At 41.3% G+C, this 25,918-nt stretch overlaps 1 protein-coding gene across 1 annotated transcript in view; it reads left to right on the top strand.

The window, feature by feature from the left end:
- PSMD1 (proteasome 26S subunit, non-ATPase 1) overlaps positions 1-25,918 on the top strand; it is a 123,949-nt gene that overhangs the window by 21,838 nt on the left and 76,193 nt on the right. Inside the window, exons 9-16 of the mRNA XM_033229877.1 lie at positions 44-172; positions 2,308-2,396; positions 3,477-3,555; positions 4,090-4,263; positions 6,834-6,945; positions 7,496-7,692; positions 9,260-9,355; positions 11,397-11,461. Coding sequence (XP_033085768.1) covers positions 44-172; positions 2,308-2,396; positions 3,477-3,555; positions 4,090-4,263; positions 6,834-6,945; positions 7,496-7,692; positions 9,260-9,355; positions 11,397-11,461 — 941 coding nt within the window. The remainder of the gene's footprint in view (positions 1-43; positions 173-2,307; positions 2,397-3,476; positions 3,556-4,089; positions 4,264-6,833; positions 6,946-7,495; positions 7,693-9,259; positions 9,356-11,396; positions 11,462-25,918) is intronic.

Here is a 25,918-nt window from a genome sequence, read left to right as displayed (position 1 = left end):
TACTGTTTATGAGTTTTCATTTTTTGTTTGTTTGTTTTGGCAGAGTCCAGAGCCTAAGGACCAGACTTTGAAAATGATTAAAATTTTAAGTGGTGAAATGGCTATTGAATTACATCTGCAGTTCTTAATACGAAACAATAATACAGACCTCATGATTCTAAAAAACACAAAGGTAAGAAATTCATCAATAACAGAGGGTTTTTATAAATATTTACTTCTTTTTTTTTTTTTTTTTTGAGACGGAGTCACGCTCTGCCGCCCAGGCTGGAGTGCGGTGGCCGGATCTCAGCTCCCTGCAAGCTCCGCCTCCCGGGTTCACGCCATTCTCCTGCCTCAGCCTCCCCAGTAGCTGGGACTACAGGCGCCCGCCACGTCACCCGGCTAGTTTTTTGTATTTTTAGTAGAGACGGGGTTTCACCGTGTTAGCCAGGATGGTCTCGATCTCCTGACCTCGTGATCCGCCCGTCTCGGCCTCCCAAAGTGCTGGGATTACAGGCTTGAGCCACCGCGCCCGGCCAATAAATATTTACTTCTTTGTTGAATGTAAGTAATTATAATATTTCTTGTTGGATACTTTCTTGTATTTTATTTCTAATTAAGGAAAAAGTAAGTTTTGAAAAAATAGCAATCAGTGATCCTCTTGAAGTTGCTGGAAAGGAAGAAAATTAGCAATGATTAAGCTCCAGTTTTTGTTTTTGTTTTTGTTTTTTGTTCTGTTTTTTTAGATGGAGTATCGCTCTGTCGCCCACGCTGGAGTGCGGTGGTGTGATCTCTGCTCGCCGCAAGCTCTGCCTCGCAGGTTCACGCCATTCTCCTGCCTCAGCCTCCTGAGTAGCTGGGATTACAGGCAACCGCCACCATGCCCGGCTAATTTTTTTGTATTTTTAATAGAGACAGGAGTTCACCGTGTTAGCCAGGATGGTCTCGATCTCCTGACCTTGTGATCCGCCCGGCTCAGCCTCCCAAAGTGCTGGGATTACAGGCATGAGCCACCGTGCCCGGCCTGAGATCCTGTTTTTATGTTTGTCTCTTGTTGGGAAGCTTAGTTAACTCATTTTTTCATTTTTAATGTATACATGGAGCAGTTAGACAAATAGCACAATCAGAATATTAATACAGGCTCTTGAGCTGCTTGCTTCAGCCTGCTCCACTTTTGTGGAGTGTACTTTCATTTCAATAAATCTGTGCTTTCCTTTTATTACAAAAAAGAGAATACAAATTCAGTTTGTTTATATGTCTGTATTTCCCATTGAACTATGATGTCCTTGAGAGCAGCAATTCTTATCTTGTTGCAATGTTTTTTGAGATACTGATCTTAACAGTTATTAATACTAATTTTAATTTTTTAGCAAGTAATATATTTGATTCAAAATATTTTAATATAAAAAGATAAATAACATTAAAAATCTTCCTTCTCTTATTTACCCAATACCCCTTCCCAAAGTCATTTTTTTGTAGCCATATATTATTGAATGGTTAAACAGTTGTTTGATTGAAACATGTGTAAGAATGCTTTTTGAAACGTTTAATACAGTCTTTGCAAATGGCAAAAAGTATGCAGAATCATATAGTCTCCATTCATGAGAATTTAAAGCTAGTCTTTATAATATAGTCTCATTAAAAATAAACAAAATTTGACCAGGTACAGTGGCTTACACCTGTAATCCCAGCACTCTGGGAGGTCGAGGCAGGCGGATCACCTGAGGTCAGGAGTTCAAGACCAGCTTGGCCAACATGGTGAAACCCCGTCTCTACTTAAAATACAAAAATTAGCCAGGCGTGATGGTACATACCTGTAATCCCAGCTACTCGGGAGATTGAGGTAGGAGAATTGCTTGAACCCTGGAAGTGTGGAGGCTGCAGTGAGCTGGGATCACGCCACTGCACTCCAGCCTGGGCAGCCGAGCAACACTCTGTCTCAAAAACTAAAAATAAACAAAATTATTTGGTAACTGTCAGAGGTGCAGCACTGCTCCTCAGGTTATCCCAATACCTTGGAGACCTTCGGCAAGATGCAGAAGAGAAAAAGCAAGTTTAAACCAAAGGATAGAAAATCTGCTGTCTAAATTCCCCACCTAAAATCTGCCGTTGAGCTCTGTTAAAACTGCAAATAAAACTTTGACTTGCTTGTTTGTGTAAACTAGCTATTTAGTCTTTATAAAAGAAATACCCAAAATCCATGTTTTAAATCTCAGTTCAATTTGTTCATGCTTTTACCACAAAATAGGACCTCTGACTGTGTGTGTAAGGGTGTGCATATATGAATACTTTGCCAGTGATGAAACAATTCTGTATTTGTTGTTGCAGGATGCAGTACGGAATTCTGTATGTCATACAGCAACCGTTATAGCAAACTCTTTTATGCACTGTGGGACAACCAGTGACCAGTTTCTTAGGTAAATATGCTTGGTGATTTCCACTTTGGTTTAAAATCTTTTTTTTTTTTTTTTTTTTTGGATACAGTCTTACTCTGTGGCCCAGGCCGGAGAGCAGTGATGCAAATCTGGGCTTACTGCAACCTCCATCTCCTGGGTTCAAGCGATTCTTCTGCCTCAACCTCCCAAGTAGGTGGGATTACAGGCACACACCACTATGCCCGGCTAATTTTTGTATTTTTAGTAGAGGTGGGGTTTTGCCATGTTAGTCAGGCTGGTCTTGAACTCCTGACCTCAGGTGATCCACCCACCTCGGCCTCCCAAAGTGCTGGGATTACAGACATGAACGACCGCACCCGGCCTAAAATCCTTTTTAACAGACACTGTGTTAACAGTAGTTCCCTTGTTAACCAGTCCTTAATTCTAAAGTATATTTTTGCCGGGCACGGTGGCTCAAGCCTGTAATCCCAGCACTTTGGGAGGCCGAGACGGGCGGATCACGAGGTCAGGAGATCGAGACCATCCTGGCCAAAACGGTGAAACCCCGTCTCTACTAAAAAAAATACAAAACCTAGCCAGGTGAGGTGGTGGGCGCCTGTAGTCCCAGCTACTCGGGAGGCTAAGGCAGGAGAATGGCGTGAATCCAGGAGGCGGAGCTTGCAGTGAGCTGAGATCCGGCCACTGCACTCCAGCCTGGGCGACAGCGAGACTCTGTCTCAAAAAAAAAATAAAATAAAATAAAGTATATTTTTGCTATTTTATGTATTTGTTATTGCGTATTTCTACTTGTTTTAAGGTAAAATTAATTCCTTTTATTACTTGGCTTGATTATAGGCTCTTGAAGGAAATACATTAAGCTCTAAAATTTTATATAATTGTGTTTTTATTTATAGTAGAATCACATATCATGCTTTTAAAAAAATCCTTAAAATACTAAGAACAATTTAAGAGGGAAAATAGAATCAGTAGTAACTTGAGATCCACAAAGTAATTTGAAAGTGTTCAAGGTAAAATTTTAATGCTTTTGACCTTAGTGTTAAAAAGCTTTAAGGAATTCATTTGTTTTAATACTAATTAAAATAATTATATCTTTTTTTACAGAGATAACTTGGAATGGTTGGCCAGAGCCACTAACTGGGCAAAATTTACTGCTACAGCCAGTTTGGGTGTAATTCATAAGGTAACATATATTGGTCAGTGTAAACAGGCATCCGAAAAGAAGTAATTTTTCTGGGGTTAAGAAAAAGTAAAAGTTTATTATAATTCATTAACAAGTACACTTTGTTAAGTTAGATAAGTCATCTTGTAGGGAAGGCTAAAGTAAATAAGATACTAAAATATTTATATGTGTGTTTGTTTTTAATAAAAAGTGGAAATTTGTTTCTATAAAGACTGTATAAGCCATTGAAAGGATAAATTGAAATGTTATTTGCATAGTCTGAGATCTGAGATGGATTTGGGCAAATGTTATAAAACAAAGGGAAAAAATTGAAGCATTTGTGATTTTTTTTTTTTCTAACCAGAGTGTAACTGGGTCTCTTAAAGGCTTGTCCTCTTGTTTGAGTGATACAATTATATGAGAGAGAGCCCCACTACCTCCTTCTCTCTTAGCAAGTGAACATTCTGGGGAAAAGGCAGTAATCATAGAAAACATTGTGTCTTTTTTCTTCTTTCTTTCTCTTTTTGACATCTTTGTCATGGCTAACCTTTACAGGGTCATGAAAAAGAAGCATTACAGTTAATGGCAACATACCTTCCCAAGGATACTTCTCCAGGATCAGCCTATCAGGAAGGAGGAGGTCTCTATGCACTAGGTCTTATTCATGCCAATCATGGTGGTGATATAATTGACTATCTACTTAATCAGCTTAAGAATGCCAGCAATGATGTAAGTACTAAAATGGAAAACTAAGTTTTCAAAACTCAAGAATCCAGGATAACATATTTGCCAAATTATTTTAGTGACTGGAGATTTCATAGGATTTGGGAATACCCAAAACAACTATTATCTTGGGTTTTTTTTTTTTTTCTCTTTTTTTTTAGGTAATTTCATTTCCTTCTTGATAAGCTAAAATTGTGTTTCTCACTCCTTTAAGCCCTGCATGTATTTGTAAAACATGTTGTATTCCCACACTTTCATCTTAAAGTGTTACAACTACAAGTGACCTTAGTTATCATCTAGTTTGGGCCCTAACATTTTGCTGGAAATTAAGGCCTAAAGAAATTGCAGTCTCTCAGAAGTTAGAATGCTTGCTTGTTTTGATCTTTGATAATTGTTTAAAATGTAAATCTTTTGGAAAAGCTTACTAAGTAGCCCTGTTCTTATTTTAAGGAACCTTAAAATACAATTTTAGACTGACTTCTATATTGGAGTGAGGGCCATCAGGAGAGTAGTTTAAGTGATCCAGAAAACCTTGCCCTCATGCATAAGTGAAAAGATTGAAGCCAATAGGATGATCTGTCTCAATAAGCCCCTTAGCCACAAATCATGTGTGCAAGTACACACATTTTTACCTTATTTCCTCTGGTCTCAGGTAAAAAACGTTCTTATCGGATAGGGTTTATGGTTACAAAAAAGAAACAGCAATAGACAGCATTAAAAACTATTTCTAACTAACTTGAATAAGAAGTTTATTGGAAATAGCTTATATAATTAACAGAAAGGCTGATAAACTAGTTCTCACAAAGGTTAAGGAGCCAGAGCAACACCACAGATGCTAGATAACAGGAACTAATGAAATAGCCTTTTCAGGACCCTACCTTCAGGATGAATGAACTTGAAACATTTCTGGCCATTGGGTTATTCCACTTAAGAAAGACAAAAATTCCAAAGAAGGAGCATTGTATTGCTCTGTGTTGGGTCACACTTTGGCTAGGGGAAGGTGGGAGCTTCTTTTTTTTTTTTTTTTTTTTTTTTTTGAGACGGAGTCTCGCTGTGTCACCCAGGCTGGAGTGCAATGGCCGGATCTCAGCTCACTGCAAACTCTGCCCCCTGGGTTTACACCATTCTCCTGCCTCAGCCTCCCAAGTAGCTGGGACTACAGGCGCCCGCCACCTCGCCCGGCTAGTTTTTTTGTATTTTTTAGTAGAGACGGGATTTCACCATATTAGCCAGGATGGTCTCGATCTCCTGACCTCGTGATCCGCCCATCTCGGCCTCCCAAAGTGCTGGGATGACAGGCTTGAGCCACCGCGCCCGGCCGGGAGCTTCTTAAATGACAGTCCCACCAAGACTCTAACCAGTGGGGAGGAGGATTACCAAAGGAATGTTGGGATGCTGTCACCAATAGAAGGATGTTGTGCATTCAAAAATGACAGATGACCACTAAAGTTTCTTCTTTCAAATGTATATATTTCGGATGTACTCTGACCTCATTTTCAACCACTTTCTTCACAACCATGTTCCATTAGATACCTTTTTCTCCTCTGTCTTTAGCCTCTCACTCTGTACTGCCTCCTTTCCCTCAACCCGTAAACATACTCAGGTCTCATCTATCCTAAACAAAATTATTTTCTTGACATCTCCCTCTTAGTTGTTCAGTCTTTTTCCTCCCCTTCTCATGTAAACCTACTGAAAGAGAGTTGGCCTCTCTCTGCCCACTGTGTTTTCTCACGTTCATTTTGCAACTCTCTATTTTTAATTTATTATCATTACTTTTTGAGACAGTTTCTTGCTGTCTTGCCCAGGCTGGAGTGCAGTGGCATGATCATGGCTCACTGCAGCTTCAACTTCCTGGGCTCAAGCCATTGTCCCACCTCAGCCTCCTGAGTAGCTGGGATCACAGGCATGCACCACCATGCTCAGCTAATTTGTGTTTATTTTTTTGTACAGACTGAATCTCCGTATGTTGCCCAGGCTGGTCTCAAACTTCTGGGCTCAAGTGGTCTTCCCACCTCAGCCTCCTAAAGTGCTGGGATTACAAGCATGAGCCACCAATCCAGCCTCAGCTTATTATTTTTTGGCATCAGCAAATATCATTCTATTAAAACTGAAATTGCTGTTTCAATTCAGTTTGAAACTGATTACAGTGGCTCACACCTGTAATCCCAGAACTTTGGGAGGCCAAGTCGGGCGAATCACCTGAGGTTAGAAGTTCCAGACCAGCCTGGCCAACATGGTGAAACCCCGTCTCTACTAAAAATACAAAAATTAAGCGGGCGTGGTGGCAGCCACCTGTAATCCCAGCTACTCAAGAGGCTAAGGCAGGAGAGTCAGTTGAACCCAGGAGGTGGAGGTTGCAGTGAGCCCAGCTTTCGCCATTGCACTCTAGCCTGGGTGACAAGAGTGAAACTACCTCTCAAACAAAAAACTGAAATTGCTGAGTTTGTCACTGACCTTTTGACCACTTACTGAGCCAACCTCTGCATATTTAATGTGAAACTATATTTTGAAATTAGAATAAAAGCTTGTATGTTAAGTATAGTGTACCAAATCAGTGGAATCTGTTTTTTCCTTAGATCGTTAGACACGGTGGCAGTCTGGGCCTTGGTTTGGCAGCCATGGGAACTGCACGTCAAGATGTTTATGATTTGCTAAAAACAAACCTTTATCAGGATGATGCAGTCACAGGTAAGCATTTCTTTCTAAAGCTAACGAACTTAAGTATTAATTAATGTAAATGTAATTACATTAGTTTCTACCTATATTTTGTAGCCTCTTAAAATTACGATGGATTTCTATACTTGAAGAGGAAGTGAATTTTGCTCCATTTTTCAAAGTTATCTTTTAAAACAAGTTTTATGATATATAGGCTTTCTAAAATGGTATATCCTGTGTGTCCACTTGCATAACTGACTTTTGCAAATAGGAATTTATTAGAGTGATCTACTTACTCCATACTGCTTGGTGAGAATGGAGAAAAAATGTTATCTAAATGTCTCCTTTGAAATCACTGTAGGATTTGATGGTACATTCTGTCAAAGTTTAAAAGGAAAACAACCCTAAATGTATGACTCTGCTTCCACATAAAGTATCCTTTTTACCAGATGGTTTTAAAAAATGCTGTCAGAAGCTAATGGTTTTTTGATAGTTTATGCAAAAAACGTGCTACTTTCAGTTGGATGTTTCATTGACTTTAAAAACATAACTCTTTGTTAACATTTTACTCGTTACTTGCTAGGGGAAGCAGCTGGCCTGGCCCTAGGTTTGGTTATGTTGGGCTCTAAAAATGCCCAGGCTATTGAGGACATGGTTGGTTATGCACAAGAAACTCAACATGAGAAGATTCTGCGTGGTCTTGCAGTTGGCATTGCATTAGTAATGTACGGGAGGATGGAAGAGGCTGATGCTCTCATTGAATCTCTCTGTCGTGACAAGGTGAGATCACATCCATCCCTCACTGTCCATTTATCTCCAGCATGTAAAAAACATTTCACTGGAAATTAACTCTGTTCCCATCAGAACATGTAGGTACATTTATTCATAAAACTTCTTGCAATGTATATGAAGCCTAATATAATTTTTTTTTTTTTTTTGAGACGGAGTCTTGCTGTGTCGCCCAGGCTGGAGTGCAGTGGCGCGATCTCGACTCACTGCAAGCTCCGCCTCCCGGGTTCCCGCCATTCTCCCGCCTCAGCCTCCGAGTAGCTGGGACTACAGGCGCCCGCCACTGCGCCCGGCTAGTTTTTTGTATTTTTTTAGTAGAGACGGGGTTTCACCGTGTTAGCCAGGATGGTCTCGATCTCCTGACCTCGTGATCTGCCCGCCTCGGCCTCCCAAAGTGCTGGGATTACAGGCTTGAGCCACCGTGCCCGGCCGAAGCCTAATATAATTTAAGAAATAAAAGCACTGATTAGAAAAGTACATGGGAGTAATTTGAGGATTGTAAATTTTGCTATAGCTTTAGATCGGTGATACTCATAAGCAGATTCAGCATAGTTCTTTAGGAATTCACGAGTTGATTTCTTTTAGAAATAATATTTTTGGGCCAGGTGCGGTGGCTCTCACCTGTAATCTTAGCATTTTGGGAAGCCGAGGCAGCTGGATCACTTGAGGTCAGGAGTTCAAAACCAGCCTGGCCAACATGGTGAAACCCTGTCTCTACTAAACATAGAAAAAACATTAGCTGCGCATGGTGGTGGGCACCTGTAATCCCAGCTACTTGGGAGGCTGAGGCATGAGAATCAGGTGAGCCTGGGAGACATAGGTTACAGTGAGCAGGGATTGAACCACTGCACTCCAGCCTGGGTGACAGAGCGAGACTCCGTCTCAAAAAAAAAAGAAATAATATTTTTGGAATGATTTGATAGTCATTTAATAAGATACAAAGTTTACTTCATTGTTCTTTTATCAGAAAACAGTGCCAATCTCTATATTTGTTTATTTGGATGAGGTTTTTTTCCCATTGCCTTTTGTTTTGTTTTTATAATGGTGTTGTATATGGTAGGTAGTTAGTGGCAGGTAGTAATTGTCCTCTATAATCTGATAAAAATAACTACTGTTATAGTTTATTGATAAAATTATTAATTAATTTGTTCAGTTATCAGGGTCCATCTTTCTTCCACTCAGCACTCAGTACCCAGGAATTTAAATAAGGTAAAAATGTAGAATTAGAAGCCAACTTCCTTGCTTGATTGATAAAAGGGAGTGGACTGCCATAGGAGTGGCTGTTGCTGTTGACTTGACTTTATACTTCCTAAAAAGTATGAAGCAGGGCAGGCGTATTGCATAGCGTAGGAGGAATTAAGAGCAGCTACCTCCTTCTGTATTTATGTGTTTTATTGCCCCATTTATTTCAAAAACTGCCAACCACAAAAGAGTTGTTGAGCTCATCATTTCCTACCTGAGACCAGCTTACTTGGTGGATGCCACTATGCCTGTTAGACTGTAGAAGTTACTGTTTGAAATAAGTTGATGATTACCAATGTTAAATTATTTTTCTTAGGACCCAATTCTTCGAAGGTCTGGAATGTATACTGTAGCCATGGCTTATTGTGGCTCTGGTAACAACAAAGCAATTCGACGCCTGCTACATGTTGCTGTAAGTACTCTGACCTTTCTTGGGAGTGAGGTGGATGGAAAAGCTTGCAGATGGACAATAAGTGTCTAGGTGACTCCAGCATCCCCAGCACATGACCACCACCAGTGGTCTTAGGTTGTGATTCTCATTTACTGGACCCAACAGGCCATAACCTAGCACTAGGTTCACTTAGCTTTTCAGAAGGATACGGGACGGGATAACAGTCCTATATAAATGGAAGTCCTTAAAGCCATTCAGGTGCAACTTCTAAAATCCTACTGCAAAGAGCACCCTCATTTGTAAGGGACGAGACCTTGTAAGTATGTGTGGCCACCCTAGGATAGGGAAGTCCAGTGAACAGGAACCATTTATTTCTTTTTATGGCCAGTGAAGTTAACTTCCACATACCCCTAATGGGTGCAGTGACTCATGCCTGTAATCCCAGCTGCTCTGGAAAGTGAAGTGGACCATGAGCTATAATTATACCACCGCACTCTAGCCTGTACAACAGGGCAAGACCCTATCTCTAAAAACAAACAACCCCCCACACACACATCCCGGGACCCCTAAGGGACGTGATCTATTACAGGAGATGCATTGCACAGGAAAGCCAATGCCCATGTTTTCCAAAATGCTTTTTCCACTCATAGTTCTCCTAATCCAAATACAGTTATCAGCAATAAGTAATACTGCCTGGTCACACAGTGGACATTTCACATGTCTTAATAGGTTTTTATCATCATGGTGCTGGGAAAAGGTAAACCAAGGGTACCTTTCTATGCAGAAAGAATTAAAACTATTGTTAACTCCTTTTTCCCAGAGATAATATTTTCCACAATATTTATTAGTAATTAATAAATAATTTTTTTAGCAGTGCAATGTGTTCTAAATGTTCATATTTTGCAAAAGCTATAATGCAGCTGAAATTGTCTTTTTTTTTTTTTTTTTTTTTTCTTTTTAGAGACTTTGATACAGGGTTTCACTGTCACCCAGGCTGGAGTACAGTAGCACAATCACAGCTCATTGCAGCCTCAAACTACTGGGTTCAAGCGATCCTCCTCCTACCTCTACTTCCCATGTAGCTAGAACTACAGGCACACACCACCGTGCCTGCCTGATTTTTTAACTTTTTGTGGAGACAGGGTCTCGCTATGTTGGCTAGGCAGATCTCGAACTCCTGGACTCAAGCAATCCTCCTGTTTTGGCCTCTCAAAAGTGCTGGGATTACAGGTGTGAGCCACTGTGTCTGAGCAATTGAAATAGTCTTAAGAAGTAGCCCTGGGGCCAGGCATGGTGGCGTACGCCTGTAATCCCAGCACTTGGTGTAATCCCAGCACTTGGGAGGCAGTGGTGGGTGGATCACCTGAGGTCAGGAGTTTAAGACCAGCCTGTCCAACATGGTGAAACACCGTCTCCACAAAAAATAAAAAAATTAGCTGGGCATGGTGGCACACGCTTGTAGTCCCAGCCACTTGGGAGCCTGCAGCAGGAGAATCGCTTGAACCCGGGAGGCAGAGGTTGCAGTGAGCCAAGATTGCACCACTATACTGGAGCCTGGGCCACAGAGTGAATTTAAGTAAGAGTGAGATTCTGTCTCAAAGGACAAAAAAAAAAAAAAGAGAGAGAGAGAAGTAACCCTGAATCTTAAACTTTACCAAGCTGTGAAGACTTCTAAGCCCCTGAATTGAAATTTTTCAATAACTTTTTCTAAATTGGGTACAGAAATTTATTCTTCAAAAATACATGTGGCCAGGTGCGGTGACTTATGCCTGTAATCCCAGCACTTTGTGAGGCCAAGGTGGGAGTATCTCCTGAGCTCCAGAAGTTTGAGACCAGACTGGGAAACATAGGGAGACCCTGTCTCTATAAAAATAAAAATACATGTGTCTGTTTTTTGAATGTATTCATTTATTGTTTTGTTTAGAGGTGTACAATATAATGTTTTGGTATACCTATCAGTAGTGAGGTATACACTCACTGTTGAATGTTGCTGACCTCTCATATCAGTTTGGTCTAGTGATATACTACATGGTATAATATAATCTTAAACTTTTCCCCCTAGGTCAGTGATGTTAATGATGATGTCAGGAGGGCAGCAGTAGAATCACTTGGGTTCATTCTGTTCAGGTAATAACTTCTAACTTCTTATTCTATTTATATTTCATTTTTTTTGGAAATGTTGTTGTCACTACCGAAACTACCAAACAGTAGTTAGTCACTAAACAAAAACTAAATACCTGAGGAATATATCTGGGTTTAGAGTGAGGACCATTTAATAGCAAGATTAGTACTGTTCATCTGAAAAAGAACAAAGTACATCATGGGATTCTGAGAACCTCTTTGAGAAGTAGTAAAATGATTTAATTATTTCTGTTCCTTTTTTGGTAGCATTCTGCTTTTTCGTTTAACTTTTTAAATCCAAATAACACATCCAGTACTACTCTTTGTGTATATTGGTAGTTCAAATGGATATTATCTCTTACACAGGTTTGTAAAGTTTTTGAAGGTCTTTAATGAAAGTGAAAGGTAATAGGTTTTGTTTAAATGCCAGAGTGAAAATTTTTAAGCATTATTTTTTACTTGTAGTCATGGAGCTATCCTTGGCAGTATGATATAGTTGTGTTTAAGAAGTCACATTCTTGGCCGGGCATGGTGGCTCAAGCCTGTAATCCCAGCACTTTGGGAGGCTGAGGCAGGCGGATCATTGGGTCAGGAGTTCGAGATCATCCTGACTAACATGGTGAAACACTGTCTGTACTAAAAATACAAAAAATTAGCCAGGCATGGTGGCACGCGCCTGTAGTCTCAGCTACTCGGGAGGCTGAGGCAGGAGAATCGCTTGAACCCGGGAGGCGGAAGTTGCAATGAGCCGAGATCGCGCCACTGCACTCCAGCCTGGGCGACAGAGTGAGACTCCCTCTCAAAAAAAAAAAAAAGGAGTCACATTCTAAACCCATCTGCCTGAGTTGACTCCTGACTCATCTTCTTACTAGCTGAATGATTTTCAGCAGGTTGCTCAACCTCTTTGCACCTCAGTTTCCTCATCTTTAAAATGAGTATAATCATAATACCCATCTGAGAAGATATTTTTGACAAGTGAATTAATATATCTGCGATGCCCTTAGAGAGGTGTCTGGCACTAGTAAGACTAAGTTTGTATTAATAATGGTAATTGTAGGAGTTGTAGTTGTGGAGTTGGTGGTAGTATTAATAGATGTAATAGTAGTTCTTCCAGTAGTTCTGTCTACTTAGATTCAATCTCAGACATCAGTGTTTCTCTTAGCTAAGATGCAGCTATACCTTGTTTTACCACACTTTGCTTTATTAAGCTTTGCAGATACTGCATTTGTTTAAAAATTGAAAGTTTGCGACAACCCTGCATCAAGCAAGTCTATCAAAACCATTTTTCTAACAGTATGTGCTCATTTCATTTCTCTGTGTCACATTTTGGTAATCCTCACAATATTCCAGACTTTTTTGTTATTATTGTATCTGTTATGGTAATCTGTCATCAGTGATTTTTGATATTACCATTGTAGTTGTTTTGGGACACCATGAACCACACCCATATAAAACAGCAAACTCAATCAATAAATGTGTGTGTTCTGACTGCTCCACACACCGATCATTCCTCCATCTCTGTCCCTCTCCTTGGGACTCCCTATTCCCTGAGACACAACAATATTGAAATTAGGCCAATTAATAACCCTACAGTGGCCTCTGAGTGCTTAAGTGAAGGAGAGAGTCCCACATTTCTCACTTTAAATCAAAAACTAGAAATGGTAAAGCTTAGTGAGGAAGGCATGTCAAAAGCCGATACAGGCCAAAGGTAGGCCTCTTGCATCACAGACAGCCAAGTTGTGAACGCAAAGAAAAAGTTCTTGGAGAAAATTAACAGTGCTACATCAGTGGACACATAAATGATAAGAAAGCACAACAGCCTTGTTGTTGATAAGGAAAAAGTTGTGCTCTGGAGAGAAGATCAAAGCAGCCAAAACCTTCCCTGAAGCCAAAGCCTAATCCAGAGCAAGACCTTAACTCCTCAGTTCTGGAAAGGCTGAGAGAGGTGAGGAAGCTGCAGAAGAAAAGTTTGAAGCTAGCAGAGAGCTTGGTTCATGAAGTTTGAGGAAAGAAGCCGTCTCCGTAACATGGAGGTGCAAGGAGAGGCAGCAAGTGCTGATGCAGAAGCTACAGCAAGTTACCGAGAAGATCTAGCTAAGATCATTGATGAAGGTGGCTACACTAAAAACAGATTTTCCATGTAGACAGAATAGCCTTCTATTTGAAGAAGATGCCGTCTAGGACTTTCACAGCTAGAGAGGAGAAGTCAGTTCCTGGTTTCACAGCTTCAGAGGACAGGCTGTTCTTGTCAGAAGCTAATGCAGCAGGTGACTTTAAGTTGGAGCCAGTGCTCGTGTATCATTCTGAAAATGCTAGGGCCCTTAAGAATTATGCTAAAGCTATTCTACATGCTCTGTAAATGAAACAACAAAGCCTGGATGACAGCATGTATTAGGGTTCCCTAGAGGGACAGAATTAATAGGAGATATATATATGTATATACACACACACACACACACATATGAGTTTATTAAGTATTAACTTACACAATGACAAGGTCCCACAATAGGCTGTCTGCAAGCTTAAGGAGCAAGGAGAGCCACTTTGAGTCTCAAAACTGAAGAACTTGGAGTCCAAAGTTTGAAGGCAGGAAGCGTCCAGCACAGGAGAAGGATGTAGGCTGAGAGGCTGGTCCAGTCTCTCCTTTTCACGTTTTTCTGCCTGCTTTATATTCCCTGAGAGCTGATTAAATTGTGCCCACTCAGATTAAGGGTGGATCTGCCTTCCCTAGCCCACTGACTCAAATGTTAATCTCCTTTGGCAACACCCTCACAGGCACACCCAGGATCAATACTTTTCATCCTTCAATCCAGTCAAGTTGACACTCAGTATTAACCATCACAGCACATCTGTATACATGGCATGCTAAATATTTGAAGCCTACTGTTGAGACTTACTGCTCAGAAAAAAGATTCTTTTCAAAATATTACTGCTCATAGACAGTGTACTTGGTCCCCCGTGGGTTCTGATGGAGTTGTACAAGAAGATTAATGTTATTTTTATGCCTGCTAACACAACATCCATTCTGCAGTCCATGGATCGAGGAGTACTTTTTACTTTCAAGTTGTATTATTTAAGTGATTTCTTTTTTTTTTTTTTTTTTTTTTTTTTGAGACGGAGTCTTGCTCTGCCGCCCAGGCTGGAGTGCAGTGGCCGGCTCTCAGCTCACTGCAAGCTCCGCCTCCCGGGTTCACGCCATTCTCCTGTCTCAGCCTCCCGAGTAGCTGGGACTACAGGCGCCCGCCTCGTCGCCCGGCTAGTTTTTTGTATTTTTTAGTAGAGACGGGGTTTCGCCGTATTAGCCAGGATGGTCTCGATCTCCTGACCTCGTGATCCGCCCGTCTCGGCCTCCCAAAGTGCTGGGATTACAGAAGTGATTTCTTAAGACTATAGCTGCCATAGGCTGCGCATGATGGCTCATGCCTGTAATCCCAACACTTTCGGAAGCCAGTGCAGCAGATCACCCAAGGTCAGGAGTTCAAGACCAGCCTGGCCAGCATTGTGAAACCCTGTCTCCAGTGAAACCTTGTGTCTACTAAAAATACAAACCTTAGCTGGACATGGTGGCAGGTGCCTGTAATCCCAGCTACTCGGGAAGCTGAGGCAGGAAAATCTCTTGAATCTGGGAGGTGTAAGTTGCAGGGAGCTGAGATCACACCATTGCGCTGCCTCCTGGGTGACAGAGCAAGACTGCATCTCCAAAATATGTATAATAAATAAAAAAGACTAGCTTCTGTAGAAAGTGATTCCTCTGATGGCTCTGGGCAAAGTAAATTGAATGCCTTCTGGAAAGGAGTCACCATTCCAGATGCCATAAGAACATTCATGATTCACAGGAGGAAGTCAAAATATCAACATTGGCCGGAATCTAGAAGAAGTTGATTCCATCCCTCATGGATAACTTTGAGGGGTTCAAGGCTTTAGTGGAAGAAGGAATTGCAGAATTGGTGAAAATAACAAGAGAACTAGAATTAGAAATGGAATCTGAAGATGTGACTGAATTGCAGTCTTATGATAAAACATCAATGGCTGAGGAGTTGCTTCTTAGGGATGAGCAAAGAAAGTAGTTTCTTGAGATGGAATCTACTCCTGAAGATGCTGTCAACATTGTTGACATGTTAGGTATAGGAAAAAGTATAAAAGAAGTAATCACTTGCCAGGTCTGACCTGCAGACCCTGGGGGAGCCATGTAGACCCTGGCCGGGTGATAGATAAAAGAAGTTCTCAGACATGGATATCTAGTGGAAGAGCAGGCTAGGAGGCTGCTGGCACTAGGGCCAAAGAGAGTTAGCTGCCCTGATAAGCTGGAGATGCTCGTGTTTATTTAGTACAGATTTAATGAGGAAGGCTTGGAGCAAATACAATTTGTGGGTAATTAACATTGTCGACCCCCTAAATAGAGACCTGTCCTGCACACAAATGATCAAAGGTTAGTTTCTGGAGACAGGAGTAAACAAATTTATCTAGATAAGTTCCTTTACTTTCCCTTGTTATCTAACCCTTGCTCTTAAGAGAATTTAACTGCCTTTAGCTAAATCCTCTTGAAGCTTTTTTAAAACCTCCTGGCCTTCCAAAAAGGTTTGCATCTTTCCCTATAATTTTTATAACTTTTCCCACCACCTTGACTGATCTCCTACATCTCCCCCTTTTCTGTGTTTTGCATCTGGTTTTGTTGATTGAGGAGTACAGATGTGTGCAGCAACAGATTTGTTAGGCATAGCGGTTATAACTCGTTTTCTGGCTTCGCATCCTAGAATTAGTAAATAACATAAGACAAACATGAGTATAATCAGTAACATTCTTTTCCAATCAAGGAGTGACCCCCCCCCCCCGGAGTGGGGATTATCCAGAAGAGATGTTATCGCACATCCTTCCATATGGCTGTCTGTTGGGTTTGTAGATCTACAGTGTTTAGGGATTCTGGAATTTTAGTTTTAAGTTGCCTTATGTCTGCTGTTAAATTATCATGTAAGGTTCCCCAGAGGTGTTGTTTCATCTCAGTCCAACTATGTATTGATTGATTCCAAGGTAGAGAGGTGACACAGGTATGCTTATGCTCCCAATCACAGTTTAAGTGCTATCGGAATGCCAGTGCATCTTGCCGCTCCCCTACATATTCTAAGGCAACCTCAGGGGCTTGCAGCCTTGCAAGAATCTTTTGATCTATACCCTGCTGTAAGAGAAGTTCATTAGACACATTTTTGGCCAAGTTATCTACAAAGGTAACTGTTTGTATTGATTCAGTAATAGAGTCCACAGCAATACTAGCAGTTGCTAAGATGACTATGACTGAGACTATACAGGTTATAAGTGTGCCTCTGAATCTTTTGGGTCTGACCTGGTACAGGGCACGTTCTCAGGTGGCAAAAGCAGAGGAACCTTGCCAATCACGTGTAAAATTGGTAGGAATGCTTCAGATTGTCTCCTTAATACCATGACACTAGTAGTATTTAAATTAGATATGTTGTAATTAGTGATGCATGAGGCGAACCAAACCTGTCCCTGCACTCAGGTCACAAACGTGGAGTTTTGGGGTGTAATGGAAATATTGGTTCCCATAAGGAAAACATATGGATGGGTAGTGCAAATCAGGCACTGATCTGTGTGATTATGAATAAAAGTCACAATATAGTTGTTACTGGAATTATGATATGTCCCATACCAGGTGTTAAGGGAGATGCTAAGATGTCCCAGGCACCATAAAATGTCTTGGGGTCGCATGGACTCTACTTGGGGTCTGGGATATCCCATCCCTCCATCGGCCCAAATTATAGGGGAATGGGACGTGGCTACAAAACTGTGATTAATGCCACAATGGATGTGGACATTAGTATGGTTGCTCTGCAAGTGGCAGTGAGGGCTCCAGTCTAAGATGTTATAATAGCCTAAGTGGAGTCTACGGGCTTGTCTTCCATGACAGACCTCCCAGCCAAAGTGGAATCTGTTACTTTCCCGGCTACGTTCTTTAGCACAGGAAGGAATGTTGGGGAAAGTGGTGTTGGTTGTATTGCCCAGTTTGAGTCTGCAACCAAGAATGTTAAGGCATTTCCTTTGCCACAATGTAGCCATACTTGAATTTGGGCGGTACACAGTAAGGGTTAGAACTTTTATAACTAACGCACAGTGGGAGGATAGTGTAGTGATATATAGTGTTATCTGGCACCTTAATCCAATGTGTGCCATTAATGAGGGACCCCAGTGGGGGTAAGTCAGTCCCTCCTAGCCAAGCAGTTACGTTGTTACAGGCTGAGAACGGGGTGTCTGCCCAAGTAACAAGGCAAAAGAAAAGCAGATCTAAGAGATGAGCCCAGTAGAGAGTAGCAGGTGCAAGTTGCAGGCAGATGAGAAAATAAGAAGGGTTAATACCCTACGAGAGTTGCAATGTACAACAGAAAGCATAGCAAGGAACCAGTTATCTGGAGTGAATGGTATCTGTGTCTGGAGCAGGATTCGCTCAACCTTCTGAGTTGTCTTCTTCAGCATCCCCCAGGTAATGTCCGGGACTCATGTCATCCTAGGAAGCCGCGTCGTCCAGGGCTGCGGGTCCTGCAGGGACAAGTCCTTCATTTCTGGTACCGAGTTGGGTCCTAGCCACGCCATGTTATGATTTGATGTGTCGTGCTAGAATCCAGAGAGGACCTGAGGGGGTATGAACACAAGCATATCCTCTTCCCCATGTTAGCAAATCATTTGGACTACACCGTACATTACTATTTACATTTTTCCATTAAACTGCAGGTTTTATGTCTTGAGAGGTTTTAGCAAAGTGCTTTTCTATGGCTGATTGAAATTTATCATCTAAATTTTAAAAATTAAGGGTAGATAAGGCTTGTGCCAATAGTGTTGCCAGGTTCTTACTGATATTCCCCCTTTTTTGTTTTTTTGAATGTATTTTTAAGAATGGAATGGATATGTTTTACTATGGCCTGTCCTTAGGGGTTATTTGAGATGCCTGTGGAATGTTGGATGTTGCACGTGTGACAAAATTTTTGAAATTGTGAGCTGGCATAAGCTGGGCCACTATCAGTTTTAATTTTGTGGGCCGCCCCATAAACTCAAAAGTTAAGAGAAGATGTTTAATAGTATGTTGGGTGGACTCTCCAGAAAAGTATGTGCGCTAATTAAGTGAGAATTGGTGTCAATGGATACATGTATATATCTTAGTTTTATAAATTTAGGGACATGAGTAACATCTGTTTGCCATAACTGATTAGGTTCTAGTCCTCTAGGGTTAACACCTGTTGAAGGAGGGGAGGTGCCTGTGAGCTGGCAATCTAGGCATTGCAGGATAATTTCTTTAGTCTTTGGGTGAGTTTAAATTGTTTCGTTAAATTTCTCCAATTTTGGTGGAAAAATTGATGAAATTGGGTGGCTTGGTCAAGCAGTGACGTCATAACTTGCAGATCTGCTTGTTCATTGCCATAAGCCAATGGACCAGACAGTGAGCTGTGGGCTTGAATATGTGTGATAAAAATAGGATGTGTATGTTGATCCAGCAATTGCTAAGTCTAAGAAAGAGTGCACACAGGGTGAGCTCGAGAGTGGACTTGAGAGCTGTTTCAAGGTTCTGCAATAAATAGAGTAAGCAGAGTCACTAACAATATTGATGAGCTGAACAGAAAAAGTTTCCAGGGCCAGTATTAAGGCTCCAACCTTAGCGCTCTAAGTGCTAGTAAATCCAGAGTGAGTAAAGGAGTTGTGTGGTTTCTACCAAATTGCCACTTTTCCATTTTTGCCAGAACTATCAGTAAGAAGCATACTGACTTACTAATTCTTTGAAAACAAATTTAAACTTATATCTAACAACCCCTCCCCTTGTATTTCCTTACAGCTTTCTTTTCAAACTTTTTAAACAAGACTTGGCCTAGTTGTTTTGCTTGATTTTCCAAAAGAAGAAGCTTCTCTGGATAAGGTGGAGGATAGTTAAGGGAAGTTTTAGTAAGTGCTGTTTTTATGAGCCTCTGCATCAACTTACGGTTGCATGGTATGACACAGCACCCAACAAGGATAAGTACCTGTTACGACTGTGAGGGAAATAAGAATTGAGGCTATTATTCCTTTCCATTTACCGGACTACTTTTCTAGCCATCCTATAAAGGGGTCATTTACCCCTGAGTTGCTGGCTAACTCATTGGATAGAGCAGTCAGACCTTGCAATGCCTTTGTTATACTTCCATTGGGGAGGTGTTTGGGATGAAGGTGCAACATTGAGTTTTAATCATGATGCAAACTCCTCCTCTTTCTGCTAATATCATGTCTAAGGCTATCTTATTTTCCCAAGCCTTCTGACTAGTAGCCCCTAATTGTTCAGCTATTCCTTTAACAGCATCTCTAGTGTAGTTAATAAATCGCTGTTGGTTGTAATAGATGTAGTTTATCCAATCTACATTTTTTTAATTGTCACCCACCAAAATATTGACTCAAATACTGCAGCTATTTGATTTGGGGTTTTAAATTGATCTTGTATTCCCTGTGGGACTCTTAGTTGTGTCTAAATAGACATGAGAGTCGAGAGACCCATAAGGGGCTTCTCTCACTTTACGATGTCTTATTTTTCCTTCCTCTGGTTGATGAAATGCCAGGGTGAAAGGGATAGCCAGCTGGACTAAGCACAAGTGCCACTCCAGTTATTTGACAGAGTGTCCAGTAAAGGTCCACCACAATACCACCACACATCTGCTCGGGGATGTACAAGGGCTGACTGATTGATAAGCTCTTGAAAATTCTTAAGCTCACTGCATCCCTTCAGGTCTCCAAGGAACATCCCTTCAGGTCTCCAAGTTTCCTCCCTGTCGTGAGAGACACGAAGTGAACTTACTGTTGGGAGACGGAAGCTGGATGGCCCTCAGGGGCTGACCTGCAGCCTGCCGGACTTCAGGATATAGCAGAGAGAGAGCTTGGTATGACTTACTACTCCAGGCTGTAGAATCCGGGAAAAGAGCTACCATGCAACCCACGCCTGGTCAACGGGAGGACCCCTTTAGTGGAAAGGGGACCGTCTGGGCCTCTGGCCTGCCCTGTGCACAAGTATAACAATTGTTTTTGTTTAATATGTGGACAGAATATTTGATCATTCCAACCAGGCATTTGCCTCTTGGTATCCTGTCTTAATTGCCGAAGTTTAACTCTTTAACTTCTATGATCCTCTAGTAAAATGAGTGTATGGTTTTAGGAAATTACAAAAACCAATTGGGGCAGTCCATCCTTGCTCTTTAGTGGTCCACAGAACGTTGGACCAACTACGGCATAAAAGCTCTACATCTCGGGTGGGAGGGGAGGCAAGACTCCTGGTTGACACTGGGGTCTTTATCGAAATCTCCCCAGATTAAATGGTCCCAATTTACTAATGCCCAGTCTGTGGAGAGTCAGGAGGGACAAAGGTACTTTTCTGAAGTAGAGATCTGTCTTTGACTTGGCAAGTCCCCACAGCATATAACAAGGCAAGCATTAAATGCAATAGTTTGAGGCAAAATTGACTAGATGGTCAGCAGTAGAGTGAGGAAAGAAGAAAGAGTAATAGAATAGATGAAAGAGAGTTAAATTTTTGTTAGCTTTAGTTTCCTAGGGTTTTCCCCTGGGATTATGGCCAACGACTCTGGAGCGGGTGGCGCTTTTCTTGACTCGGGTGCGATGAATCCATCCCTTTTTCGCTGTACAAACAGCAGTCTCGGTGGTTAGCAGCACAAGGTAGGGTCCTTCCCAGGCTGGCTTAAGTTTTCCTTCTTTCCACCCTTTGATGAGAACGTGATCTTTAGGCTGGTGCTTGTTTACCGGAAATTCTAGGGGTGGTAACTGTGCTAAAAGACTTTTAGTTTTGAAGGAAAGGAAAGTGGAAGATAAACCGAGTATATAATTTCTAAGAAGCTGATCTTTTGTTTTAGATGTGGGGACATTAGCAGTGGACTTTATAGTCCTAGGTGCCTTCTTACTGAGAGATTTCCTTTAGCACCTATTTTTATTGGTTTTTAGATCACTGAAAGTCAGACACCATTTTATGTTTGACAGTGCTTCCTATATGATTTTTATACCAGAAAAGCTAAATTTCACCTTTATATTAGTGTGTTATTAATGTTAAACTTAGTTTTAATAAAACTTTGTAGACGTACTTATTCAATTTTTAATGGCTGACCATAGGTAAGATTTTTATAGACTCTTTTTAACCTTTTATACTTTTTGTTAAAGAGCACGTTAGTGCTTTAAGATAAACCTGTTGTGCTTTTATTTTAATGTCCAGTTCATAGAAAAATTGGATGATACCTCTTTAACTTTAGCCAATAGGTTTACACACAGAATTTCCTTTACAATTAACGTTTCAAAACTTGTTTAAACCTTTAAAACAAAATATTTGTTTACTTTTTTAACCTTTTAATGTAGGTAAAAATCCACATTCTTATGCCTCCTTATAATCCTTTTACCAAAGGTATATTTTACTTTCTTTCTACACCTTGCACATAAACTGTTTCTTCAATAGTTTTACATTCAGGAGACCTTATTACTTTTAAATTATAAAACATTTCTTGCATAAATTACCTTTTGTAACTTTTTTCACAACTTTCACAGACAATTCTTCGACATGCCTCAACTTTCTGTCTTGTTGCAAACATCCCTTTCTTTAAACAACCAGTTAATTTATTTTAGGACAAGAATTTACCATATAACATTCTTTTTACATAAATTCTCCACCCCCCCCCCTTTTTCTTTTTCCCTAAAGATAATAACCATTCTTTTCCAAAGCGAACTTCCTTTACTTCTGTGGACTAGACTGCCTAAGGCCATAAGATTAGAAGTTAGGATAATACATATTACACTGTTAACTTTTAGCAAACTTTACTTTTGTTGAAAACCTTGTAAGTTTGGGATTTCAATTATCCTTTCTGTTAATAAGATCTTGTTTAGTCCAAATTAACTTAGAATTGGTATAGAGGGTTCCTTCCAGGTTCTATAAGTATTTTAAGACTTGTCTGAGTGGAAACAGCTTGCAGGTTTGAGCAGACCAATTATTAGGCAATTTTCCTAACTGCTTTTACAAGAGTTTCCCTATCAATTACTGATTACCTATTTTGTCTTTTTCCCTCAGTCACCCGGGAGGAACTGTTTGTGTCTAGAAGGGAGTTCTTCCTAGGTCTGGTCAGAATTTTGTATGGTAATTAATTAAGATTTAGACTCCCTGTTAGGAAACTTGCTGGGTTTAAGGAATGATTAATGTGGTTAATGTTAATCATCTTTTTCTAACAGAATAGCCCCATGCTTTAAGATTTTTGAGTTAGTAAGCTACGTTTTTGCTTTCTTTTTTTTTTTTTTTTTTTTCTACTTAGGATAGTTCTGAACTGGTTAGGTGTGTTCACAATGAGGTTTCCTCTAAAAGCTATTTTTCTACTTTCTTCTGGTAGCAAAGCAGTTGCCGCTACAGATTAAATGCATTTAGGCCATCCGCGGGTTACTTGATTAAGGATTTTTGATAGGAAAGCTACGGGTTGTCAGTGGCCTCAGTGCTTTCAGGCTACGCCCTTGTTTACCCTGACAACAAGGTGGTATTGGAGGGTTACAGGATCATGTAGAAGATCTTCAATTATCAATTACAGGTTTTTAATTTATCCTGGCTTTTAAAGGAATAGGGTACGCTGTTTTCTCTTTACTACTTCTATCTCTGTCTCTTTGACTTTCTGTCTCTCTCTTTTTCTTTGACTCCCTCTTTGTCTCTCTCTCTGTCTCTCTCTTTCTCTGTCTCTCTCTGACTCCCTCTTTGTCTCTGTCTCTTCTTGTCTCTCTCCCTCCCTCTCTCCTCTTTGCTGTTTTTTTCCCTGCCTCTGCCAGCCACTTATGCTGCTGTTCTCCCCTCTCCTTCCCCTTCCTCTAGGGGAGGGACCAGCGAGAGTAGAGCTACTCTTTCTTCTCCTGAAAAGAGGATGCCCAAGGTGACCATTAACTCGACCCAAGTGTACAACTGAGGTCCTAAGAATGGGTCAATTTGGTCTGCCATTCTGTAAGGGTCATCTAGTAGCGGTTTAAGCTCCTTTTTAAAATTCTGGACTTCCAAACCGTTTAGGGGAGCATTTACAAAGCCAAGGCCCCCAACACACACACTCTTTGTGGTAACTCTCAAAGGCAAGAAGATTGGGGCTGATCTCTTAGGTACGGAGGGAAATGGGAAATTCTGAATATCTTTTTTACATTGTTCTACCTCACACTGGAATCCTTTTAGAGAGGGGTATTTAGGTTGGGAGGGAACAGGCTGATGGGATGGTAATTCCTAAGAGTCAGGGTTATAAGGAGGAAAGATAACGTTGAGTAGAGAGGGAATTTGGAATGGGATCTGAGGCAGCAGTGGGGCTGTCTGAGGGGAAAGATTGGGGACACCGAATGGGAGAAGATAGTCTAGGGAATCCCATGCGCTGGAATTTTTAGGCATGAGAGCTGGTTCCTCTGACCTTTCATTTTGAGGTACCAGATTGGGTTCTTCCCTATTTGTTTTTAAAGGAAAAAGGAGGGCAGGTCTTTGCCCCCAACAAAGGGCATAGCCTAGCTCTTCTTGAGACACTGGACCTTTATCATTAACATATCGGATTAGAGGCTGACACATTACATCCTCATTCGACCAAACTTTGGTCAGAAGATTGAGGGTTTGAGGATGGGTCCCTGAGTCCAAATAAAACAGCAATATTGTTATCATTTGTTGCTTTTTCCTATGTTTAGTCCTTTCATTATCCTTCCAGTGTTTTAACATGAGGGGGCTATCGAGGGGGATATCTTTGTTACCATCTTTATCTCCCTTGCTCCCTGTCTTGCTTGGGGTATTTCCCATCTTGATGGTTTTGGGGTAAGGTTCAAGGTTCAATTTCCCTTTCTGGAAATTTCTCGCCTTTTGGGGTGAGCCTCAGTTTCCCCACTGGAAATTTCTTGCCTTTTCTACTACTGGAGGTTTGTGTGAAGTTCCGTCCCCTGAAATGGGGATGTCTTGCCTCTTTTTAACCTCTAAGCCACGCTGACCAAGCAGTGCTTCACCCCCCCTCACCCCTTGCAGCTTTCTTATCTTGGTCCTGACCACCAAGGAAATACTTCAGCGGCTCCCACGGCTTCTCCTTGCTTGGTCTGTGCACAGAGTCGTTGCTACAGTATGTGAGAATCCTTTAAGCTAGGTTGCTGGCCAGTTTTTTATTTTTTATTTTTTTCCACGTTTCTGAGAGCTGGGGTTATTCCTCGAACTGGGTGGGTCTTGATTTCTCATCCCTGAGGCCACCGCAAGGGGACAGGGCATGCCTCCTCACGAGAGAGAACCAGAGACCATCCTCGGAGGGGAATGCAATCATGGGCAAGCTCCCTAATTGTTACATATAAAGTTTCATGCCTCAAAAAGAATAGCACTCAAATATAAAATTTTCTTTTTAATTCTCAACAAGGCAAGTTACTTCTATAGAAGGGTGCGCACTTACAGATGGAGCAATGGTGAGCACACACTTGGACAAGGGAGGGGAAGGGGTTCTTATCCCTGAGTCACGTGGCCCCTGCTGCTGTGTCGTTCCCCTGTTGGCCAGGGTTAGATCGCACAAGCTAAACTAATTCTCATTGACTAATTTAAAGAGAATGACGGGGTGAGTGCTTTGGTGGGAGTCAGGGCAGAGCAGGTAGCAGGTAATTGGAATGAGTTAACGGTGGACCAGGTGATTGGAATGAGTCAGGGTGGAGCAGGTAATCGGAATGAGTCAGGGTGGAGTAGGTAATCAAAAAAGGTTGCTTTACGAGGAAGTTTAAAAGTAGAAGGCAACGAATTGAACGTACTGACATATTAATTCTTTGGAAAGAAATTTAGAACTCATATCTAACACAACAGTTTGCATTAGGTCCCTTAATTGGGCCTGCAAAACCGAGTCTCCGCTAGCTTTAAGCAGCTGTTTCAATACTTTTATATACTGTTGCCATTGAGTTGATAACTGTTGTCCCATGGTGAAACCCTAGCCTGAACAATCCCCTCAAACTTGGAACGGGCACCAATGACTTACTGACTGTGTAGTCTCTTTGCCTTCATTTTCGAGGGTTCCCCCGCCATCCGTTGCAGCATTCCTCACAGGGAGAACCACCTGCGGAGTCTGTCCTGCGATGGATGAAAGAAGTTCTCAGACACGGATATCCAGTGAAAAGCAGGTTAGGGGGCTGCTGGCACTAGGGGCTGAAGAGAGTTAGCCACCCTGATAAACCAGAGACACTTGCATTTGTTTAGCACAGATTTAATGAGAAAGGCTTGGAGCAAACACATTTTGTGGGTAATTAACATTGTTGACCCCCCAAGTAGAGAGCTGTCCTGCACACAAATGATCAAAAGTTAGTTTCTGGAGACAGGAATAAACAAATTTATCTAGATAAGTTCCTTTACATTCCCTTGTTATCTAACCCTTGCTATCTTGTTATCTAACTGCCTTCAGCTAAATCCTCTTTTGAAGCTTTTGCAAAACTCCCGGCCTTCCAGAA

This window comes from Trachypithecus francoisi, unplaced genomic scaffold (genome assembly GCF_009764315.1).
Source record: "Trachypithecus francoisi isolate TF-2019V2 unplaced genomic scaffold, Tfra_2.0 Lachesis_group13, whole genome shotgun sequence".
Classification (NCBI taxonomy): Eukaryota; Metazoa; Chordata; class Mammalia; order Primates; family Cercopithecidae; genus Trachypithecus; species Trachypithecus francoisi.
The sequence above is the reverse complement of the archived record's forward strand: the minus strand, read 5'-3'. Positions and strand labels throughout refer to the sequence as shown.